The following is a 20,028-nucleotide window of genomic DNA, read 5'->3' on the forward strand; positions in this document are numbered from 1 at the left end:
AAAATCACTAAGTTTTACGCAAAAACGAGAAATACGCCAATATCGACCGTCAAAAATAACAAATCGTCAAAAACAACAAAGAAAACTAACGAGAAATGGTCGATCAGTACGACGGCCCATTTATGCCACATATCGTGGCACGATTGCCCATATCAATTTATGTGACAGACATGCATAATTAACCATCTCCTTTATCACAGATTACCATGGATGTAGATACGCCAGTCGCAAATACGCCAACCGCTCGGGCGGCAACCAATGTGCCGCGCAACGGGCCTGCACCAGCGCCCAGAACGGTAGTTGCAACAGCATCGGCTGCTGCTCCTCCAACCACGCCAGCAATCGCACCGGCAACAACGCCGGCACCCGTACCGGCAACCGCGCCTTCAGCGGTACCTGCACCCGCATCTCGGGGTGGCACCCGACCACCGCCGACCACATCGAGGACTACGGAGACCCGTCGAACAAGGTGTCCCATCTGTCGACGCCCACATCGTCTGCATCAGTGTGGAATATTTAGAGGAATGCGACCTTTGCAACGGCAGCAAGTTGCCCAGGCCCACGGGCATTGCCTCAACTGCTTGTCGCACACTCATACTACTCCAGAGTGTGAGTCACGAGGGCTGTGCCAAACGTGTCACCGGCCGCATCATACGCTGCTACATCGCAGCTCGTCACGCGAAGTGAACTGGCCACCCAACCATCGCGGCCGCGTATCTCGACTTCCACACGCCGATCGTGTCATACACCAGCGGAGTGAAACCTCGATGCGGCGTCGACAGACGGGACCACCACCCCGCCGATCCACGGGTCTGAGCGTTGTGGCAACGCTGCAACAGTTGCAGCGCCTTCTAGGCTAAACAATCGCCTTGGGGGGCGGCATGGCTAAATGAGCACCTGACCCCCCGCTTAATATAATATAACTACACCCCACACATACACACCATACTCAACACATTGGCATCATGCGGATCATTTCCTTTCATCCCACACTACGCACCACACTCAACACATCATCTTTTACACCACACCTTTCGCACCACACATGAGGACACTACACACAATCAACAAAAGGAACTGGCGGACGGCGCCAGGTCCTTTTTCTATTACGATCCGCGCGCATATACGCATCTACCGGCATTCTTATCCAGCATTTTTCAATTCGTTTCGCCAGCAAGGGCATCGCTAAAGCCACTGCAGAGAACATATATTTACAGAGAAGGTCCACCGCGTTGCCAAATTTAGGGATATTTCAATTTTGGGACATTTACTGTTTTGGATGAGCGTGTTTCACCACAGAAAATTATTAGCGTGTTTCACCACTTAACATCAGGGGCATGAAAAAAGCAGAATTGAGAATTTTCAGTGTTAAATGAGAACAATAATGATAATTCCAATGTTAAGGAATGTACGCTTACAGATTCCTTTTTTTACTATGCGCAAACGATGCTGCATATAATTTATATATGTACATACATACATACATATGTATGTACAAATTGAACTATTTCATGATGAATTCCTTAAAATCTTTGGAAATATATAATAAAGTCATACATGCATTATTACCTATGTATGTATGTAAATCTTTAGTTAATGTACATAGGCTTGATAAGATATATATGTATGTACATACATATTTATTTACAGGTCAGGCGTACGTATTTAGTGTTTGAGTGAGGTGGATGTGTTTTTCTGAGCTCTTGGATTATCTGTGAAATAATCCTAGTTTTTCGTAGTGGAATCACATTCCATTTGGCTTAGGACTTACCGGAATTCCGGACGATCCAAGTGGATACAAACCTAAAGAAACTGATAAGTACAATTAAATTTAAACAGAAAATTTATTTCCAAATACCTGCCCCTTCGTGGCAAATTTTCCAATTTCTTAGTTATATTTTTATTATTTCCCCTACTAACAGCGAATCAAACGTGCGCTTATTTTTTTTTAATTTGCCGCTTTGTTTTGATCAGTCAGCTGTTCTCCGTTTTCGCTTTCCGCTTTTTTTCTCCCTTTCGTTTTGCTCTTGGTTTAGGCATTGTCAACCATTTATAATATAAATTAGACATTAGCAGCAGTGACTGAACGTACTCATTGACAGGTGTACCCAACTATTTTCTCACTGAGGTATGGCCTCTGAGAATAGTATGGGGCGTACACCAGAGAATCCTTTTCGGAGGAATTCTAAAATTCTGAGAACGCCCCCCAATGGCCGAAATGAGGAACCCGCCGCTGCTGGATCAACATTTAGTGACGAAACTGCTGACCGGACAAGCAAAAGTGAAGAGAAATCACTAAATACTGAATCGTCCAACTACTTTAAAAAGCTGGGTTGCAAAATAAAAGAGTTGGAAAATATGATGGCTGGTCAAAGGCACGTAAACCAGGCTATGCGCGATTTATTGAGTACCATAATGAGCTTATATAACAAAGCCGAGAAACCAGAGAAGAAAATTATGGCTGAGAAAGCAACACAGCTTTCTCATATCCCCAAAGAGCTGAACACCCCAAAACGGCTGCGAGAAGCATCGGGAGAACTACCCCCCACAAAAAAGCCAAAAAAGGCTATTGAAAATGTGCAACAAATGACCAGAGAGGTCAAGAAAGTAGTAGATATTACGGGGCAACATAACGTATGCGAAAAATGGGTGGATGTAGTTAAAAATAGAAAGCCGATCCAAAAGAAAATAAGAGCGAAACCGGACGCCATCATAATAACGAAAAAGGAAGGCGCATCGTATGCGGATATTCTCCGGAAAATAAAAAGCGACAGCGGTCTTGAAGAGTTGGGATCAAACGTGTCATACATACGAAAAACGATGAAAGGAGACCTGCTGATCGAGCTAAAAAATCAAGCGGACAAGAGAGCCGAATCATTCCAAACCGTCTTAGAGGGAGCGGTGGGGGAAATGGCGCTGATACATCCAAAAACTCATAGCGTCACAATTGTATGTAAGGACTTGGACGAAATTACAACACCGGAAGAAATCTGCGAGGCACTAAAAAAAGAGTGTGGGTTCCAAGACCTGGAGAAATCAAGCGTCAAAAATATGAGGAAAACCCGAAATGGCACACAAATAGCCCTTATTTGTCTGCGCGCTCAAGACGCTAAAGTTGCACTAAAATTGGGCAAAGTGAAGATAGGGTGGTCTATCTGCCGTCTCAGAGAATACTCACCCATTACCCGATGTTTTAGGTGCTTCCAACTGGGTCACATAGCACACAAATGTGTCAGTCAGACTGATCGGTCAGCCCTCTGTACACACTGCGGAGCTGCAGGACACGTAGCAAAAGTGTGCAAAAATGCCCCGAGCTGTATGCTTTGCAAAGGAGAGCACTCCGTCTTAAGTACGACATGTCCGAAGTACGTACAAATGATGAAAACAATAAAAAAATGAGGTTGCTACAGCTAAACCTTAATCACTGCGCTGCAGCACAAGATCTGCTAAAGCAAACAGTTCAAGAAGAGAATATAGATGCCGCCTTACTAAGCGAGCCATATAGACTACGTTCGGAGAGCACTTGGTGTAAAGATAGAAGTGGAAAGGCAGCAATATGGGCCTGCAAAGGACAAGCTTTCTCATCCCGCTCCAAAGACATCCATAACGGCTTTACATGGGCGAAGATGCAAGGCATATATTTTGTAAGCTGCTATGCTCGTCCTAGCGCAACAATTAGAGAATTTGAAGATTTTCTCCTGGAGCTGTCTCTAGAGGCCAGAAACAAATCGCCAATAATAATAGCGGGTGACTTTAACGCATGGTCTACTGCTTGGGGTAGCAGAATGACAAATCACCGTGGTCGCCTCATTCTAGAATTTTTGAGTCAAACAAACCTCACGATTCTAAACAATGGCACAAAAAATACGTTTCAAAAGGGTAATAAAGGTTCTATAATAGACCTAATGTTTGCTAGCGACACGCTTAGCAGACATATCAAGTGGGAAGTATCAGATATTTACACAAATAGCGACCATATGGCTATACTCGCTGAAGTGTCGTTCTCCCAAGAAAGGGAACTGTCTCGCAGAAATCCCTCTCGAAAACGTAGTTGGCGTGAAAAGGAATTCGATACCGACGTCTTTGAGAGCGTCTGGAGTGCGGCAAAGGCAACAGGCGAAGACGCCACCCACTTAGTATCCGCTGTGCAGAAGGAACTAGTTGCAGCATGCGACGCAACTATGCGCAGGACGAGATACAATAACAACCGAAAGCCGGTATACTGGTGGAGCGACGAAATTGCCAAGCTGAGGAAGCTCTGTCACTCAGCTAGACGTCGCGCACAGCGAAACCAGGGGGGAGAAAACGAAATCCGCCTCAGAGAAGCATTTAAATGCCAAAAAAAGCTCCTGAAGTCAGCCATTATCCGTAGTAAGAGATCCTGTTTCGAAAAGCTATGTGAAGAAGCGAACATAGACCCCTGGGGATCGGCATACAAAATTTGTATGTCGAAATTTAAAAATAAGTCGCAGCAACCTAAGAACGCATCATTTATGAAAAAGGTTGTCGAAGCGCTATTCCCTACACATGCATCCATTTCCTATATTAAAAGAAACGAAGCTACGGAGCCACCCCTATTAGTCACAGAAGACGAACTATTGGCTATTGCGAAAAAAATCAAAAACTCTAAAGCGCCCGGAATAGCTGGTATACCAAATAGAGCCCTTAAAGAAGCCATAACTCTTAGACCCAGTTTATTTATTAACATGTAAAATTGCGTGTATATTAGAAGAGGTGTTCCCCGATTCATGGAAGATTCAGCGCCTGGTTCTACTCCCAAAGCCAAAAAAGCCACCAGAAGAACCTTCATCATATCGACCCCTTTGCATGCTCGACACGATTGGGAAAGTGTACGAAAGCATTGTAAGAAACCGCTTGGAACTAGCAATCCAAAAAGCCGGCGGATTATCAGAGAGACAATACGGCTTCATAAAAAAGAGATCCACTATTGACGCACTACGAGAAGTCGTCGATATTGCGAAATGTGCAGTAAGTGGCAAAAGATGGAAAGGGGGCACAAAAAAGTATTGTGCGCTGATAACTCTGGATGTCAAAAATGCGTTCAACTCAGCAAAATGGGCAGACATAATTAAAGCCCTGGATGGAATACGGGCCCCTGAATACCTCATAAACATAATAGCGAGCTATTTTAAAAACAGAAAGCTGATTTTTGAGACGGACGAAGGCACCAAGAGCTACTCTATCTCGAGTGGAGTACCACAAGGCTCAGTATTAGGCCCACTATTATGGAACCTTGTGTATGACGGGGTGCTAAGAATACAGCAACCAACAGACGTGAAACTAGTAGCTTATGCGGACGACCTCATGGTGGTAGCAGTCGCCAAACAATTAGCCGACCTGAGAAATAAATGTAACGAGTGCTTAAATAGTCTACGTCAATGGTTCTCTGCTATGAGTCTGAAACTGGCGGAGGAAAAAACAGAAGTTTTACTGATAAGCACTAGGAAGATAGAAGAACGAATAGAGCTCACCATTGGGGAATGCAAGATTACTTCGCAGCCGCAATTGAAGTATCTGGGAGTAATATTAGATTCTAAATTAAAATTTAAAGAGCACTTGGAGTATTCTTCCGCCAAGGCAAACAAAATTTATAATGCCCTATCGAGAATGATGACCAATAGAGGCTGTGTGCGTTCCAGCCGGCGATTCTTAATAGCGAAGGCAATGAGCTCCGTAATACTGTATGCGGCACCAGTATGGATACAGGCAATGGATGTAAAAGCGTATGCTAAACAACTAATTGCAGTGCATAGACTTTCTGCAATCCGGGTAATAAGTGCTTTCCGGACTATATCAACCGATGCTGCTGAAGTGTTAGCCAGCATGCCGCCCATTGACATCCAGGGAGATGAACTCGAGCGTTTGTATCAATTATCAACGCCTAAAACTGTCTCGGCGAGGACAGAGGAGAGAAACAAGAGCACTAGAATGTGGCAGGAGCGGTGGAATTCCTCATCCAAAGGGCGCTGGACCCATCGACTTATACCGGACATCCACTCGTGGATAGACAGACGACATGGGGATGTAGATTTCTATCTGACCCAAATACTTAGTGGACATGGTTGCTTTAGAAGCTACCTTTTCAGATTCCACAATGACGTTAGTCCGAACTGTCCGACGTGTACAGAGTATATAGAAGACTCTGAACATGTTTTATTTTATTGCCCTCGATTTTCGAATACAAGGGAAAATCTAAAAACCACACTCGGTGTCAGTCGACTGATAAATGGAAAGCTGTCAGCGAAGCGTCAGCTTTCATAATGACCAAACTGAGATCTTTTCAACAGACGAGGCGTCCGTTAGTCCGCGCAATAGAGGAGACATAAATGTCTAGTCCCTCCCACGAAGTAATACCTAGCCGGTGGTTCCGTGGAAGAGTCCTGAGTTGGGAGTAGGTTAGGTTTAGCGGATTAAAGTTCCGCACTTCGGCTTTCGATGCTTCCCCCTACTTAAAAAAAAAAAAAAAAAAAAAAAAAAAAAAACAGGTCAGGTCTTTAAAAGTTTTGATAACATGTTAAAAGACCAAGCGGTCGCACATATTAACGTACATATGTAATTATGTGTGTATGTAAACATACGCATAATGTTTGTAAATTTGCCTACCCACAACTTTGTATGTAAATGTGTACAATTATTGCTTCATGCGAAATCTTCGTTTCACGGGCAACCAATTGCTGAAGCTTAAGTTTTTTCAAAGAGTCAATGTGTCGAAACTCAAAGAGTCACGCCCGGAACACATTGAGCGGGGCAGACTGCAAGCGACATCTGTCAAATATTAAAATATACACGTTCATATGGACACAGTTATGTAGTTGTGCAGCTGTCTAAATAACTGTGTCCTTAAGAATGTGTGTATTTCAATATCAGATTCAGATGGCGCTTGCAGTCTGTCGCGTTCTATGTGTTCAGTACATCAATCTGTCGAAGCACTGACGTGACGAGACGCGAAAGAAACTAACAAACGATCGCCGGTTGTTACCGCTTCCCTTGCCGCTGTAACAGCTTTGCCTGCCAACGTACGTAAATATGTATGCATATGTATGAGCTTGCATACATATCGACGCAGATTTTTGCGAGTCACGGAAAAATATTTTAGACAAATATTATAAATCGACAACTCCTATGTTGCCACTTTTGTCACTTCTTTCTGTGAAGAAGCATCAGAAAGATGTTCAATTTATGATTTTTAGCTTTTGCCATCGTCGCGAAAAGACGCTTGTTGGCAAAGGCCTGCTCGGGGAGATGTAATGGTGTCTACTTTTATGAATGAAGTGAGGTCACTGTGGCATATGCCCCTGCGTTTATGAATGAAATCGTTTTTGTTGTAAAATTTACTACATTTGGGCTTCGCCAATTCGGCTGTGATATTGACTTGTGACGTTGCTGATGCTATATTAGAGGATTGTTGTTTTTGTAGAACAATATTTGTACTTTTTGCGGGTGACATATCTACATGTGAACGCATATAAGTATGTATGTTGTGTATGCATTATTTGTGAGTATGTATGATGCTATTTGAAAGAATTCTTGTTTTTGTAAAGCAATGTTTGTAGTTTTTGTGGGTGACATATTTACATGTGTACGCATATTTGTATGTTGGTGTGTATATACATTATTTGTTCGGCAATGTCGTACACATATGCATATGTAAGTATGTACATATCGAGCAGTGCGCGCACACTTTTTACTGATAAATGATAGTATTAGGATTTGAATTTGAATTCTACCTACATAAGTATGTATGTATGTAACTATGTGCTAATATCTAGATTTAAATGATGAAATGTGATTTACATATAATATTATTGTAATATATAGTATTAAGTGTTTTAGGGTATCTCATATACATACATATGTACATACATACATATATACAACCATATTCATGCATATTTATATGAAATTATATAATATTATCAAACATTATAAATATTTTATAAATAACTCTTATTTGCACGTTAACTACAAATATGACCTTGAACCTTCGATTTGGGTTTTAAACTCATTACTGCGAGAGAAATACAGTACAAAGTATGAAACAAAAATTATCAATTCCAATTTTTAGGTAAATAAAGTGGTTATAATCGCAAAGTCAACCTAATGCATGCATTACATAGTGGCTCATTTTATTAAAAATTCAAACAGAAAAATCCTTTTACATTGCGTGTTTCATAACGCAAAACGATGACTGCCAAGTTTTGCGAGTCTTTCGATGACTTCTTCGGCGGTGATTTCGATGTCATGATGCGTATAAAGCTGCGCAAATGAAATTATATAATATTATCAAACATTATAAATATTTAATAAATAACTCTTAGTCGCACATTAACTACAAATATTACTTTGAAAATGGCATAAATGTGTGATAACGTTATCAATTTTGCATGCATTCAGAAAAATATGCAAAATGATAATCATATCAATTAATATGATTGCATGTAAACGTATATAATTATATCCAAAAGAATAACATACGTCTGTAATAGCAATGCATGTTTCTGAGCATAACTTTCAATGAATGCTCAGCTCTGTTCACGCGCTGTTAAAGTTTCTCCTTCTTAGCTAGCTGTGGTGAAACGCACTGATCGCAATTTGTTAGCTTTTGACAGTTCACACGCTTGTCCGTTGTTGGACCTTCTCTGTAAATATACGTTCTCTGGCCACTGGTAAGTGCCGCGAGTTTTTATAAAAAAAACCTCTGTCTTTTCTAAACAGATTAAAATTATTGTCCAAATAAAGAATTTTTTTGTGTGTAAGTTTATAGCTATGGCTTTTCTTTTATTTTTTAGTGAAAATATAGCACCTACTTGTTTATAAAGTAAGCTAATTTTTATAATTTTTCAAAACTTATACTAAAAAATATAAACTTTTCATTTTTTGATGGAAAAAAACTTTATGTGCTTTGCCTTGCTTAGCCCTCTTACAATAAAAAAAATGAAAGTTCCGAGTCTGTACTTTCAATTAAAAAAAAAAACAACCGCCAATTACCGTCCCTTTTAGTAACATCGATTTTAGTTTCATTTCTTCAACAGACTTCTTATAACTTCGGATTCTTACATAAGTAGCTTAAGGCGTCATTCGAACAAAATTTCCTTAGAACTAGATCCCATTGTTATAGATATGGTGCTTGCATAATATTACAAATAAAAACTAACACAAATTTTCGCCTGTTACATATTCAATTAAAACATTGCATATTATATTGGATTTTTATCAAGGTAAAGGCATAAATAACGTCACTTTGCGTTTAAGTTTAATTTTTTTCATTAGGAGAACTCAATTAAGAAGTGTCCCGAATTTCAAGTCCCTAGGTCCAAAAATAAAAATTTTGACAATCGCAGTGGGCGGTTTTCCAAGATTTTTTCAAAATTTCTTAATTTAGTCCAGAGAAGTGTTTCTGCAAAGTTTCATTGTTGTACGACCACTCCTTTTATTTTTTACCAAAAAATGTATGGAGCGGTGCCGCTGTGCGCAGTTTCAATTTTTTTTCTTTAGTGTAAAGAAGGCAAAGAAATTTTGAGCTGTACGAGTATAACAAAGTTATAGTACTCTAAAATTCAACCTTCAATAACGTTAACAAAAAATTTTATTTTGACGAAATAATTATATCACGAGGTATGCTTCCGTTTCTCCATCTAATGAAGTACTAATTTTCAAAATTGGGGATTTAGTGGAATTTTCAGGGTCCACTTGACGTGGGTTGACCATATTGTAAAAAACACGGAAGTTTTGAAGAAACACTTTAAGCGATTTAATTTCTGCCCCTTTTGCTACATATCGTCACCTGAAATGCAAAATAACGTAACAACATTTTCAGAAATTTACAGTGGCATGAATGAAACACGGAATAAAATGGAACATGAGTGAAACAAAATATTAATATTGGTTAAAACTGGTTTATATATGACCGCAGAACCAGAAAATGTTGAACATATTTAATATTATGTATATAATTTGAAGTAGTGAAGCGTAGTCAATAAGACACTCAATTTCGAATTTTTTGATGATACGTTATTTTGCATTTCAGGTGACGATATACTCGTATAGTATTTGGTAATTTTATTGTTATTCTTACATACAAAACTGAGTCAAATTAGTAGTAGATAGATAACACAAACAATGCTAGACTTTTAGGAGAATAAATAGCGGTATATCTAATAATTTTATTATTATATTCATCAGCCCCCTACAAAAACGGAACGTTTCTAATTTCAACAGCTGTATATCCAATGTCATATGTTCCTAAGTCATAATTAAAAGCGGCTCGCTCATTAAATTTTTGTATCGTATATTAATAATCAGTAATAATAATTATTGTTCGTTTTTAACCATTCGTAGATTTCATCTGAATGCAATCACAGTTGGAGTGCGTTCATCAGGCATCCAATTATAAAATTCTACTTACCAACCAAAAAATCACCATCGCTATTATAAAAAGCGATTTTCTCCATGGAAGTAGTGCAACTGTAAATATGTATTGCAATGCCATGATGGCTATATTCACCCCCTGAACCGCATATCGTGTGTAAACCTTCGACAAAATTTACGTCGTCCAACGGTATATCAAAAGGCTTCCAACGCATCTGTAATACACACATAGTTTTTAATAATCAAATTTCTAAGTTAATTAGACTCAATATCCTCAAAATTTACATAACAATTTCTAATAACTTGAAATTTTACTAGAAAAATATATTCACAAAAATTACAAAAGTTTTCATAAGTAACTAAGACAAATTACGATTTAATTGATTTCAAATGTGACGTATATTTTATTTTAAGCGTATGACAGGATTTCGAGATATCAGATATTTTTAGAATTTACTCGCCCTATTAAAAAAATATTTTCTATTAGAACCGCACTTCTAAATTGAGGACGATAAATAATCACTTTTTAAATGTTTTCTGGATCTTACCTTATTTTAAAAAGTTTATGATTGTAAGTTTTCTTACCTGATTAGGATTTGGATGTTGTTCATTCCAATTGTTATTTAGTCCCGTTTTACCGGTAAAAGGCTTAAAAGGTTCGTGCAATACACTAGGGCGTATTCTGTATAACCACGATCTTAAATTTTCCTTACGAGGAGCAGTAAAAGCTGTTCCTGATATTTGTTCCGCATATAAACCATAAGGACAGTTCTGTGGAGAGTTTTGACCTAAGGGTAAGGAGCCAGGGCATCTTTTATCTTCTGACGAAAAGTAAGATCCAAAACCATTCATGTACTAGAAAGAAAAGTTCTTCGAGAAATAAATAAATTCATATAGGCTTTATATTGTAATAAAATGTTGAATATGTTATAAATCTCTATAAAGGCAATACAGTTATTATGCGACTGTGATATTGTATATTGTTTGTAGCTAATTTAGAGTTGTAAAACCGCAAATGATAGTAAAAATTTCGTAATCTCGGTAGAGCTTTATAAATAAAAAATTAAATATTCAGCCCCATAACATATGTTTATGTTTATATTTTTATTAATATTATATAAAAAAAATTTAATCATTATCGGTTACTATGTAAGCTTTATGTTTCCCATGCCTGTAGACCATAACTCTTTAATTTTTTTTATGTTTTATCAAGGCATGTTGTGGTCAAACCACCACATTTTACTGTAATTACAAAATTGGCTGTATATAATGGGAAATTTTTGAACTCAAATTCGTAATCAAGACACCAAAGATACCCCACAGACCTCTTAGCATATTAGTCGCAAATTTTTCATTCAGATCTATTGAAAAGTGTAATTAATTGTCTTGTCTCATTACCAGAGCGAATATTTGCTTAGAAATGCATAATGCATATGCGTTTTGCATATTTAATATATAAAAGCACGTTTCGAAAATTTTTCACGGTAAAGCATATTCTTACATTTTATTCTAAAACTTGTTTTGTGTACGCAAACAGATTCTTTAATTCAGTTGATACATAATTTTTTTCTGGCAGCAATGTAAAGCGACATAACGGGTGATTTTTTTGAGGTTAGGATTTTCATGCATTAGTATTTGACAGATCACGTGGGATTTCAGACATGGTGTCAAAGAGAAAGATGCTCAGTATGCTTTGACATTTCATCATGAATAGACTTACTAACGAGCAACGCTTGCAAATCATTGAATTTTATTACCAAAATCAGTGTTCGGTTCGAAATGTGTTTCGCGCTTTACGTCCGATTTATGGTCTACATAATCGACCAAGTGAGCAAACAATTAATGCGATTGTGACCAAGTTTCGCACTCAGTTTACTTTATTGGACATTAAACCAACCACACGAATGCGTACAGTGCGTACAGAAGAGAATATTGCGTCTGTTTCTGAGAGTGTGGCTGAAGACCGTGAAATGTCGATTCGTCGCCGTTCGCAGCAATTGGGTTTGTGTTATTCGACCACATGGAAGATTTTACGCAAAGATCTTGGTGTAAAACCGTATAAAATACAGCTCGTGCAAGAACTGAAGCCGAACGATCTGCCACAACGTCGAATTTTCAGTGAATGGGCCCTAGAAAAGTTGGCAGAAAATCCGCTTTTTTATCGACAAATTTTGTTCAGCGATGAGGCTCATTTCTGGTTGAATGGCTACGTAAATAAGCAAAATTGCCGCATTTGGGGTGAAGAGCAACCAGAAGCCGTTCAAGAACTGCCCATGCATCCCGAAAAATGCACTGTTTGGTGTGGTTTGTACGCTGGTGGAATCATTGGACCGTATTTTTTCAAAGATGCTGTTGGACGCAACGTTACGGTGAATGGCGATCGCTATCGTTCGATGCTAACAAACTTTTTGTTGCCAAAAATGGAAGAACTGAACTTGGTTGACATGTGGTTTCAACAAGATGGCGCTACATGCCACACAGCTCGCGATTCTATGGCCATTTTGAGGGAAAACTTCGGACAACAATTCATCTCAAGAAATGGACCCGTAAGTTGGCCACCAAGAGCATGCGATTTAACGCCTTTAGACTATTTTTTGTGGGGCTACGTCAAGTCTAAAGTCTACAGAAATAAGCCAGCAACTATTCCAGCTTTGGAAGACAACATTTCCGAAGAAATTCGGGCTATTCCGGCCGAAATGCTCGAAAAAGTTGCCCAAAATTGGACTTTCCGAATGGACCACCTAAGACGCAGCCGCGGTCAAAATTTAAATGAAATTATGCGTTTTTTTTTTAAAAAAAGTTATCAAGCTCTTAACAAATCACCCTTTACGTCGAATGGCATATCAGCTTCCGGGCGTACTTAGGTCGGATATATTTTCGCTGTTCTGCATACGACCACAAAAATATTTAATGTGAAGCAGCAACTTGCAACGGCAAAACATAAAGATGCTGCAGAGAAGTGAAAACCCTCATAATCACAAACTCTTCTGACGAAATAGCAGCCACAAGTCAGGAACACATTTGCTATAGATCTTTGTGAAACGTTCATCGAAGCGAATATACCGTAAGACACAATTAGCACTCCAAGTACGAAGAGCTTTAAAAGCTGGACGACAGGGATAATACTCGAAAATGCAACGAAAAGATGGATTGCCAGCCGTATTCAAATACGGCAGTGATGAACTGATAAGGAGCACACATCAGCCTCCTCGTAAAATATAGTCAGACAAAGGCGTGCCCGGCGACCCCACACTTTGCGCCAACTACCGTGGGATAAGCCTCCTCAACATCGCCAAATTTTGGAAAAGATCCATGAAAAGAGGATAGTCACACCTCACCTCTTCGTCGATTTTAAAGCTGCTTTTGACAGCACGGAAAGGAGCTAGCTGCCTTTATGTCTGAATTTGGTATCCCCGCATAACTAATACCGCTGTGTAAACTGACCTTAAGCAATACCAAAATCTCCGTCAGGATCGGGAAATACCTCTGTGTACAGATGTTATTAATATCATTGGCCTCAACATCCGCGCCGTGAGTTCTGCCTTCTTCAGACCGGATAAGGATGCAAAGCAAATGGGTCTGGTAATGAACGACGGCAAAACGAAATATCTTCTGTCATCAAACAAACAGTCCTCGCACTCGACTTGGCTCCTACGTCTCTGTTGACAGTCATAACTTTGAAGTTGTAGATAATTTCGTCTATCTTGGAATCGGCATTATCACCAATAACAATGTCTGCATCGAAATTCAACGCAGAGTATCTCTTACCAACAAGTGCTGTTTCGGAAAAAAAATCCTGCGGAAGACTTATGGTCCTTTGTGGATTGGCAACAGCGAATACCGCTGTCGATAATCGACGACATTAACATACTTCAGCAAATGAAGAGACATCGGCTACGCTGGCTAAGGTATCGCCTTTCACTTTAGCTCGTCCTTAAACGGATGGTTTTTGGCTACCCGAAGGATATTTGGTCTAAGACCAGAAGTCATGAGTTCCATATGTAAAAGAATCGTTTCTGGCCACTCACAAGTTAATGGCGCTCAGAGAAATTTCCTTACCTGCGTGAACTTCTACACATGAATCCATCCTCCTCTTCATACTACTCCATATATGCTTACAAAATATTCCAAAATTATAATCGATTAATATCTGTGATGATCCCTATAAGTAACTTGTCAGAATAATCAAAATGCAAACAAGAGTTCTGTTCTGTTACCTGCTCTGAGACAAAATTTCTCAAATAGTAACTGAATTTTAGTTTCATTAAAATATTACGCATTTTGGTCAATACAAGATTTTACAATTTTATAAGGGATAGGGAGATCTGTATGATTGAATTAACTTGTGATATTATCAAGCAATCACGCAGAGGCCGATATCCACTTTTTAAATGAGTTGTCGGAGCAGGATAAACCGAAAATAAAAGTATTCCGCAGAAAACACTTTTTTACATAACAAAAAATAAATATTGATTTATATAACCTAAAGAATCAGTTTTAAGTTTTCAGCTTTGAAGCAAACAAATTCGATGAAAGTATCTCAAATACTTGTTCGAAATTTGTATATCTCGTTGAAATTTGACTGAGTGATCTTTATTTGGATCATATTCACCAAAAGAAAATTTTAAAAAGTCTTACTAAATAAAGTTTGCAGTAAAACGTCGAGATTCAGAACTTTTCACCTCTTCAATTTCAGGTGCGTTATTGCTTTTGTCACCGCTGAAAGCAGGATTTAAAATAAAATTCATTAAAATCTTCAGTCGTCATTTCTGCAAAACCTTCTCCTACAATCTCAGTAGATACAGAAATAATCCTTTGGCACATACATATACTCAACTCCAAAAACCCTTAGGGTATTGTGTAACACTTTTTTGCTACTTTTATTGTAATTAGGGTGTCGTGTTAGCATTTAAGCTACATAAAATTTTTTAAGTTTGATTAGGATCTCATAAATACATAATCTTATTATGTAATGCAAAATGTTACATTATTAAAGTTATTATTTTGAATTACTTTGCATGTTTGTTAAATTTTACTGGAATGTTACCTATTATGTAAGCTGTTTTTAGCAAGTGATTAACATGATTTAAGAATTGCTTAATTTTTACAAGCAAAACAAAATGGGGCTCATGCATAAAACGAGAGCTTGAGCTCGGTGCTTGTCGTATGGATAATAAAATTTGATGTACTCTATTTGCTTTTACTCACTGCTCACGTTTGATATCATCTTACTCAGTTTGAACTAAGTTAGAAGAACTTCTGCTCATTTTCATATACATAAAAACAGGCTGTTGCTTTCTTTTGTGAGTTCCTGCTTAAATTTTGTTGCGCCTGCCTTATAGTTGACTCATACACTAAAAAGAAATCAGGGCTGAATAATTTGGGCCACAAGGAAATACAAAATGTTATCAACAGCGTAAAACAAACTTAGCAAGGGAGAATAAAAAAAATTTCCCACCCTACGCAAGACGAAATATCTCCTGTCGTCAAACAAACAGTCGTCGCACTCGCGACTTGGCTCTCACGTTACTGTTGACAATCATAACTTTGAAGTTATAGATAGTTTGGTATATTTGGGAACCAGCATAAACACCACCAACAATGTCAGACTTGAAATCCAACGCAGGATTACTTTTGCCAACAGGTGCAACTTCGGACTGAGTAGGCAATTGAAAAGTAAAGTCCTCTCTCGACGAACAAAACCCAAACTCTATAAGTCGCTCATAATTCCCGTCCTGCTATATGGTGCAGAGGCTTGGACTATGACATCAACTGATGAGTCGACGTTGAGAGTTTTCATGAGAAAAGTTCTGAGAAAGATTTATGGTCCTTTGCGAATTGGCCACGGCGAATATCGCATTCGATGGAACGATGAGATATGCGACAACATTGACATAATTCAGCGAATTAAAAGACAGGGGCTACGCTGGCTAGGTCATGTTGTTCGGATGGATGAAAACACTCCAGCTCTGAAAGTATTCGACGACCATAGTTGGAAGGACCAAGTGGAGAAGAATCTGGCTTCGCTTGGAATATTCAAACGGCGCCACGTAACGAAAAGAAGAAACGACTGGCGTGCTGTTGTTAACTCGGCTATAATCGCGTAAGCGGTGTCTACGCCAGAAAAGAAAAATAATAATAAAATGATAAATACATAGGTTTGATGATAGTAGCATCTGCTGGTTGGCTAATTATTTTTTTGAGGAGTCAGAAGAAACACTTGGTGGTCCCCTCAGCAAGCCCATGTCAAGCAAATTATTGCTTTCCATTTGCAACTGAAATGATTGATGGTACTCATATTAAAAGCGATGAGTATATTTGTAGAAAAGGCTTTCACTCTATAAATATATGCAAGCAACTTGTGATGGAAAAGAATGATTTTGACATATCCTGGCTTGGTTCAGTTCTCACGCATCTTACAAAACAGCGTGGTATGTAGAATAATGCAAAATGCAACTAACGATCCATCCACTTCTCGTGGATGAGGGCTATGGGATATGCCCATGGCTAATGACACCATACATAGGCTGCTATATTTATTTCTGGACTAGGCAACACTAAGTGTTGTCAGGTGCAATCTGACATTTCCATTGGAAAGTTTGACATTTTTTAGCATAACATCACTCAGAACGTTTTGTAATTTAATCGTGAAATGTTTTATTTACAGGGAATTAAAAAATTCATCTCGGCCAAAAAATGGAATTAACTCGTGAACATTTTCGTGCGATCATTTTTCACAACTTTCGACGTGGATTATCACGACAAGAGTACATCGATGAACTAAAATCTTTGTATGGCTATGAAGCACCATCTTATAGCACTGTGAAAAACTGGTACAACGAATTCAAACGTGGCCTACGCTCGTTCAAAGACGAATTCCGTGAAGGTCGTCCAAAAACAGCCGTTGTGCCAGAAAACATCGATGCCGTACGTGAACTGATAATGCAAAACCGTCATGTAACATACCTTCAGATAGAGACATGCCTATGCATTTCTCCCACCAGAATTCGATAATGCATGAACACTTGGCCGTAAAAAAGGTTTGTTCTCGTTGGATCCCGCACAATTTGACAATCGCTCAAAAAAAGGCTCGTGTGGATTGGTGTAAAGAAATATATATAGCAGCCCTCGGTACGGAACCGAAAAACTGATATAGAAAAAAATTCAACGAAGTGTTTGCAATGGTGTTTTGTGTAATTGAAGCAAAGATTTTCGATACTCCAATAGAAAACTCGCTTATCGACAGAGCTGGCACTCCACGTCAAAATAAATTTTTAAAAAACGATTATATCCTTATCAATGGCGATTACAACAATAATGATGTATGACAATCAGAAAATGATATCAAAAAACAAACAGCAATAATTTTAGAAGTTTATTAGTTTTAGAAGTTTCATATTAGTTTATAATAAAAATAATATAAATGAAAATATTATTAAATTTTTTTAGTTTATAAAAAAAAATCAGTTCAGTTTTTATATGTGTTATACACTATTGTATCTAAAAAAAAATATATATGAACAAAAATATAATTCTGTTTTTTATGTAAAACTAATATAAATGTAATACACTTTTAGGCATTAAATAATAATTAATTATGCATTAACATTAACAAAATTCAACATTCAAGGAACTCCAGGTTTCTTTCCACGAGTTTTTCTAGGAAAATCTGCATATTTTGTAGAAAGCGCTATGTTTTGCTTTAACAAAACAAGGCTCTGTAAAGTTTGAAAATTCACCCCACTTGTGTCATTAGTTTCATAATGACTCAAAACAGCTTTTGACTTTTTGGTGACCTTAAAAATTAAACAAGAACTAGCAAACTGTAAAATAAAATAAAAATAATTATGCCCGGTTTCACAGTCCATACTTAAGTTGTGCCTAAATAAAATCTTAGCTAAGCATTGTTGCAAACTCAGCAGTCGTTTGCGTTTCACAGTCAATGCTTAATTTCTATAAAATTTTATTATGATATATGGCAACGTTATGGACAACATATGTTTTACAAATGTCATTCATAAAAATATGTTTAAAATATTTAAATTATAAAAGACAATACATATTATACATACATACATACATACATTATATCAAAAATGGATGAAAACAACAAAAGAACACCAAATTGCATCACTAGCGAGTCGGAGCACCTATTGGAACTGAAGGAAAAGTATAAGCTGTTTAATAAAGTAAGAGCGAAACCAAACAAAATTTTGAATTCGATAACGGTACATTTACCTGGAAGTTTGTTTCTTGAAGGATTAGAGTTAACACAAAGCAATTGTTACAAATCAGTTTCCCAGTTTTTTAATAATTCTTTATCGCCTGTGTTATTCATGTCTATTTTATTTTTTATGCGGCATTACATGTTAGCTATTAATACAAAATAATTAAAATTTCCTCGTTAATTCAATGCCAAATTTTTGCTTACTTTTCTTTACGGGGCATCGCGACAGGCAAAAATTTATAGCATACTAACTGTCAAATCTATTACTATTACCATTGCCAAATCTGTATGAGGGCATTTGTTATCATAACATAATCGTTTGCGCTAAGGCGTAGGGTAGTTAGGTACGATCTGATGTAGCTCATGTTTTGAGCTCTTGAAAAATGTACATTGTAGAAATATACAAGTAACAAGAGAATCATATGGTCGTCAACAGCTGAGATCACCTGGTCGAAATAGTTGATTTTTGGGCACAAAGATTTAAATAAAAGGACTTAAAAATAATAAAGAGGTTGCAGTATAGGCGCGTTACCGATATATTTTGGGTATTAGATTCCCCCGGAGGCCTATTTTCACCCATTTAATATATACAATACTAAACAAAACTATTTGTAATAATTTAAACAAAAATACATAGATATATTCTTCAAATATTTTTAATAAAATATAACCAATGTTTTTATACAATAAATAAAATTTTAATTAAAACTAGGTAAATTTAATCTTTATGAATTTTAATAATCGAAAATTTAACAAAAACGTACTTAAAATAATAAATTGGATTGCATAATACGGCAACACATTCGGGCCTTTTCTAAGGCGTTTGGCCATTTTAGTAGTAGAATATTTAAGAAACCCTAACCCTAACCCTGGGCTTTTGTCCTGAGTCTTCCCTCATTCTATTGCATTCTTAATGTAATTTCTGTCATTCTATAAGCTTTCGCCTGCGTATGTATGGGTGAAAATGATAGGATTTGTTACTTGTAGGTTTATACAATGCAAATGTATTTTATCATTTGAGAAGCCGTCGGGTGGGTAGGTTCGAGCTGATGTAGCGCATGTTTTGAGCTCTTGAAATGTTTAAATCTTTTATATGGAAAATAAAAAAAAAATTAAAGATCATTTTTTTACAAATGTATTTCCTCAACATCGCGTACAAGGTTCTATCGAGCGTATTGTGTGAAAGATTAAAGCCCACCGTCAACAAACTGATTGGACCTTATCAGTGTGGCTTCAGACCTGGTAAATCAACAACCGACCAGATATTCACCATTCGCCAAATCTTGGAAAAGACCCGTGAAAGGAGAATCGACACTCACCACCTATTCGTCGATTTCAAAGCTGCTTTCGGCAGCACGAAAAGGAGCTGTTTTTAGCAAGTGATTAACATGATTTAAGAATTGCTTAATTTT

At 37.7% G+C, this 20,028-nt stretch overlaps 1 protein-coding gene across 11 annotated transcripts in view; it reads right to left on the minus strand.

Moving 5' to 3' along the window:
• LOC115066680 (homogentisate 1,2-dioxygenase) overlaps positions 1-20,028 on the minus strand; it is a 312,248-nt gene that overhangs the window by 222,892 nt on the left and 69,328 nt on the right. For 10 of the 11 annotated variants that reach the window (XM_049462660.1, XM_049462665.1, XM_049462657.1 and 7 more), the window contains 2 exons: positions 10,975-11,244; positions 10,427-10,604 (listed from right to left, as the gene is read on the minus strand). In XM_049462660.1, the coding sequence (XP_049318617.1) occupies positions 10,427-10,604; positions 10,975-11,244 (448 nt within the window). Of the gene's footprint in view, positions 1-10,426; positions 10,605-10,974; positions 11,260-20,028 lie in introns of all 11 variants that reach the window. The other variant, XM_049462661.1, reaches the window with a different exon arrangement.

The sequence above is a fragment of the Bactrocera dorsalis genome, chromosome 1 (genome assembly GCF_023373825.1).
Source record: "Bactrocera dorsalis isolate Fly_Bdor chromosome 1, ASM2337382v1, whole genome shotgun sequence".
NCBI lineage: Eukaryota > Metazoa > Arthropoda > Insecta > Diptera > Tephritidae > Bactrocera > Bactrocera dorsalis.